At 31.0% G+C, this 5,376-nt stretch overlaps 1 protein-coding gene across 1 annotated transcript; it reads left to right on the top strand.

Moving 5' to 3' along the window:
• The first annotated feature begins 4,007 nt into the window (after positions 1–4,007).
• Positions 4,008–4,469, top strand: LOC110637729 (S-protein homolog 74-like). Its single transcript, XM_021788032.2, has one exon. The coding sequence runs from the start codon at positions 4,008–4,010 to the stop codon at positions 4,467–4,469; it is 462 nt and encodes a 153-aa protein (XP_021643724.2).
• The last annotated feature ends 907 nt before the right edge of the window (positions 4,470–5,376 follow it).

The following is a 5,376-nucleotide window of genomic DNA, read 5'->3' as shown; positions in this document are numbered from 1 at the left end:
GTGCCGGGCTCTTCGTCCTGACCTTTGGGACAGCCAATCCCAGAGGTAGAGATTGCTCCTTCCCCTCCTCGATAAGATGAACCACCACCTCCATCGATTTTTTCAAGTGCGAAGGGAGGGTCTTCCCAACCTGCTGTGAGGACTCTTTCTCGTGGTGCCCAGGTCATCATTCACTCGCTAGAGAAGAATCACTCAGTTTGAGGGAATCCTGGCCTGGCTAAAGTTTTGGGTGCCACCATCTACTTTCAAGACAACCGAAATAGGCTGACTGCAGATAGCATTGATGATCTCCTGGCTCAGATGATGAGCTTGAGCATAGAGAGCCTTGTGAATCAATATATAATCAGAGAAAAGACTCATCTCTTGAGACAGGAAATTCTAAAGGTGGTCCAGAACGCGGCTTCCCCCAAATCTCAACTTTCGTCTGCTCATGACTACATTGCCGAGATTGAGGGTCGGACGAAATCTTATGAGGATAAGATAGCCGAACTAGAGTGAGAACTCGAAGAAGCTCGAGCCTGCCGAACTGCCGATGTCACTCGCCTTACCGAGGATATCAAAGTGAAAGAAGAAGAGGCCATGACGAGGGAAGCTAGCGCTTATGTGAATGCACATGGCGATCTTCTGGCTGAGCTTGTAAGGTGCTATCCTAAAAAAGACTTCTCCTGGATGGTGGATCTTGTCTCTATGGGTGAGGAGGAGAGTGAGGAGGAGCCTGAGAGAGATGGAGAGGATGAGAGAACTGATAATGTACCCGGGGATTAGGCTGGGGGAGACCCTCTTGACGAATGACTTGTACATTTTATTTTGAAATAAATTGAAGTTTTTTTGTTCAATTTCTTGATGAGATCGGAAAGCGTCCAAACCAAATTGTCTAAGTATTTAATTGATTAAATATAGTTGAACATTAAACTTGAAAGCGACTATTAATCAGAAGATAAAAATTGGAAAAACATTACACGTGAATATAAGATCAGACTAAGTCATGACCAAATACCGGATGAAACATTAAAATATTAGAATTGCAGAGATTTGACATTGACTTGAACTTTTAAGATCGAAACCATTATTAGACCGGATAGAAACCTTAACTTCATTTTAAGAAATATCTGGGGTATTCAAGCGAGAAGCCCGATCACAACATTAGCTAAATGAAGTTCTGCAATATTTGTACAGAGAGATCGGAGAATATCAATAGGCAAGATTGGATGGTCTGGAGACCCAATGTTGACTCAAACTCATCTGATAAAGACCAAGAGATCGAAAAGCAATCTAACTTGAGCATGAGATCGATACGTTCCAGGGATGAGCAATCGATAAGTTCGGAAAAGCTACCTAGTGATTGGGACATCGATCGAGAACGAATAATAAAGTTTCAATTTAAAAAGGTCCTTGCGTTTGAAGGTCGGCCAAAATATGGTGTCTACACTTGGCAATAGTTGAGGTGAGTATTGAGACATACTATTTGTGTGTTTTCAATAGAAAAAGAGGTTGGAACGGACAAGGAGAAGTAAGTAAAGAAAAAGGAGATCATTTAAGGTTTGTGCACAACTAACATTTTTCTTTGTTTTTAACTTTGTAAATTGATTTGAATGACTTTAATTTGAATGAGATATAGTTTTTCTCTTGCATTTGAGAAATTTGAGTGTGGTCACCTCTATATGGGTTTTATGATGATTTGAATGTGTTTATTAGTTTGAAAATGTGATTGATGATTGAGAAACTTTTGAAAATTATTTTAAAACCACAGTTAGCATGACAGTCCCTTTCAGAACTCCCCAGTAGTAACAGCTACTTGGAGTTTGATATTTGATTATGATTATGTCCCCTATTAATAACGGTTAGTGGGGTGAGACTATATGAGTACTCATTAGCTAGCTAGCCCTTCCCTCATTAATAACGGTTAGTGAGGTTGATTTGCTTTGTCATGTGTACAACACGGCATCGATCGTAAAATTTTATGTCATGGTCTAAACTGTGTGTTGATATTGGCAACACTTATGGTTTATGATTTATGAATTGTGAATTATGATCTCTTCATTGAAAGGTGATTTCAATAAATGGTTCTTATGGAGTTAGAAATTATGGTGATGTTTCATGATTATGGAAAATGTAATTTGTTATATTTTGACAAGTTGTGTTTTACTATAAATTTTAAAATTATTAGTTGTGCACCACTGAGTGATATACTCAGTGATAGCTTCTTTATACTGTCGCAGGTAAGAGAAAGGAGAAGGCTGTCGAGTAAGAGACTTGTGAGCAGTTTTTGTATTGACTTTTGATATTTACATTAGGTATACCCCTGTAATTCTTTTGATGTATTTTGTAGCTATATTTATGATGTACAGATATTGAGCAGTTTGTATTAAAAAGCATTATATTGCTATAACATTTTGAGTTTGTAAATATCTGTATTTTATTTTGAAACTTATGTAATTCTAGATTTTGATAATGTTAAGTTCATGATCTCTAATGAATGAAACTTTTGAAAATCAAATGTTTACTTGAAATGTAAATGTAATAATTTTATGTTTGTGAAATGAATTGAAGAAAATCTTTGACTTGACTTATATTATACTTTCAACAGGTTATATATTTGGGTTTTGCTAAAGTTTTAACTATCACCACGCAGTTTTTCGCAAAACAAAGATAAGATAAAAAGTTATGATTTGTTCAAAATCCCTTGTAGTACATTTAATGGGTTATTGGTAGGTGTAGTTCGGTAATTCATTAGGTATACTACGTAAACATATCATGCCTTATAAGAGATAAGGTGTGACAATTATTATCATTTTGGAGGGTAACAAATGGCAAATAATATTTTTGCATAAATGAATTTATTATAAATAATTTTTAAATATTGTACTTGATGGTCTTAATTTTTAAAAATCAAATTTTAAAGAAAATAATAATTTAAATCATAAATGTTAAGCTAGTATTATAAATAATAATGATAATTAAAAGATAAATAAAAAAATTAAATAATAATTAGTATTTGTAAAATAATATAAATAATTTTTAAATATTGCATTTTCTTAATTTTTAAAAATTAAATTTTAAAAGAAAAAATAATTTAAATCATAAAGGTTAAGGTAGTATTGTAAAAAATAATCATAATTAAAAGAGAAATTAAAAATTAAATAATAATTAGTATAAAGAAGAGTATTTGTGTATTATGACACATGGCAAACTTTTTAAAGAAAGTGTCATGTGTCATTTTCTTAAGAATACCTCCTTATTTTATATATAAATATAGATTTTAAATAATCTAAATGCAATAAATTTCTTATCCATATTATGGGAGCGTTTGGCACGAGATTAACAAAGGTTATTATTACCTTTATAACTTTTAACCCCTCATTAATATTATTTGAAAACTTAAAGAGATTAGATTAATTTTTCACCTGTTAAATGTTAACTTTGAGGAAATAGGTTAATAATTACTCTCTTTAAATATTAAAATTTAAAAGGTAACATTTAATCCTTGATTTTTTTAACCTTCTACCAAAAATATTTTTAGGGTTTATAAATACCCAATCAATAAAAAACACTATACACATGTGTTGTTATATGGGACCCATCATAATTTTAATTAAAATAATAATTAACAATTACCTGGGCGCACACATCTGTATAGGTAAAAATTAATCATAAAGAAACGACAAATCAAATTAAATCAAATCTAAATCTAAATGCCAATTAAATCAAGAGCATTGTACAGAATAAGAAAATTATTTGTCTGTAAAAGAAATTGACAAATGGGATACAAAACCATTAACATTTGTTCAAAGTAATTAAGATAAAATAAAATGTTGCCGTTTTGAATTCTCTAACGTATGCATGTACAAGAATTAATGGACCCGTTAATTATAAAAATCAATTTGTGTTAAATGCAAATTAAAGTTGAAGATATATATAACTAATATACAACAGAAATATTCTCTCTCTACATATATAAATAGGTTCTTTAATCTTCATATATAGGCCACAACTAGCTAGCCAATGCAATGAGCTCTTCATCGTTATTGTTTATTTTGGCATTAGCTCTCTTCATTGCATCCAGTGAGTGCTCTCTATTCGATCCATATCATGTTCATGTAACCAATATATTGAGCCAAAACAAGATCTTACTTGTGCACTGCAAGTCCAAAGATGATGATCTTGGCGTCCATAATCTTACAGTTGGGCAAGAATTTTCATGGAGTTTCAAATTGAATTTTTTCGGCACCACCCTTTTCTGGTGCTATATGGCACCAGACGATCACTCTCATGTTGCTTTTAAGGTGTTTTGGGTTAGTGGAAAGCTTTTTGACAGGTGCGATGCCGCTCAGAATTGCTTTTGGGTTGCTAAAGATGATGGAGTTTACTTGAGAGATACTCGAAGGAATGAAGACGTTTATAAACAAGAATGGCAACCAGGCAGATTTAAAGCTGATCATAACCAGGGAGATTTGGATACAAATGATTAAAATATCAGTCATCATTGTGTGTCTATCATTCTTAATTAGAATAACATGTCAACGTCTAAACTTAATTAGTCAATATTCTAAGTTGGTATCCCTCGTTTATATATATTTGAAATTTGAGATTTGAATTTAATAAAATTATCAATTTTCTTTGATTATTTACAGTTATAAATTAATATTAGACTCGTAAATATTAAGAACTTCTTGGATAGGTGTGGATTTGAAATATTTTAAAGAATGATGTTATTTGAAATCTATTCTAGGTGTTATTTGAAATCAACAAGTTATCAATAATTTATATTAAAATCAAATGTAAATCAATTCATTTCAAATTTTAGTATTCAAATATAGCATACGAGTATTTTGAATTATTTTTTAGAAATGGGCAAAATTGTCACATTAGGATTTTAAGTTTTTAATTATAGAAATGAAGGCTCTATGCAATTTAATTGATTTATATAATTAATAATTTAGTGATTAAATATTCATTAGTTTTAAATGTTTATTTTTTTATTATTCATGAAAAATTTTAATATTATTATATATATAAACCCATCAGGAATTTTTAATATTATTTTAAGTTGAATTATAACAAATGAAGGCTGCATACTAATTTAATTGAGTTATATATAATTAATAATTTACTGATTAAACATAAATCATTATTTTAGTTTTGATGAAAAATTTTAAAAGAAGTTAGAAGAAAAATATATTTAAAGTTGAATATAGCAAGTTATCCTCATTAACAATGGATAAACTATAATTTAATTGCTGGGATCTCCTTACCAAAACTTGAACAAATGTAAAATATCCATGGTTGGCTTTCTATGGGCATGCAGAGATGACCTGATATAAATAGAAGAGGCAAAATCAAACATGAACGGAAGCCTCTTTTCAACCTCAAAAAGCA

This window comes from Hevea brasiliensis, chromosome 10, assembly GCF_030052815.1.
Source record: "Hevea brasiliensis isolate MT/VB/25A 57/8 chromosome 10, ASM3005281v1, whole genome shotgun sequence".
Lineage (NCBI taxonomy): Eukaryota > Viridiplantae > Streptophyta > Magnoliopsida > Malpighiales > Euphorbiaceae > Hevea > Hevea brasiliensis.
The sequence above is the reverse complement of the archived record's forward strand: the minus strand, read 5'-3'. Positions and strand labels throughout refer to the sequence as shown.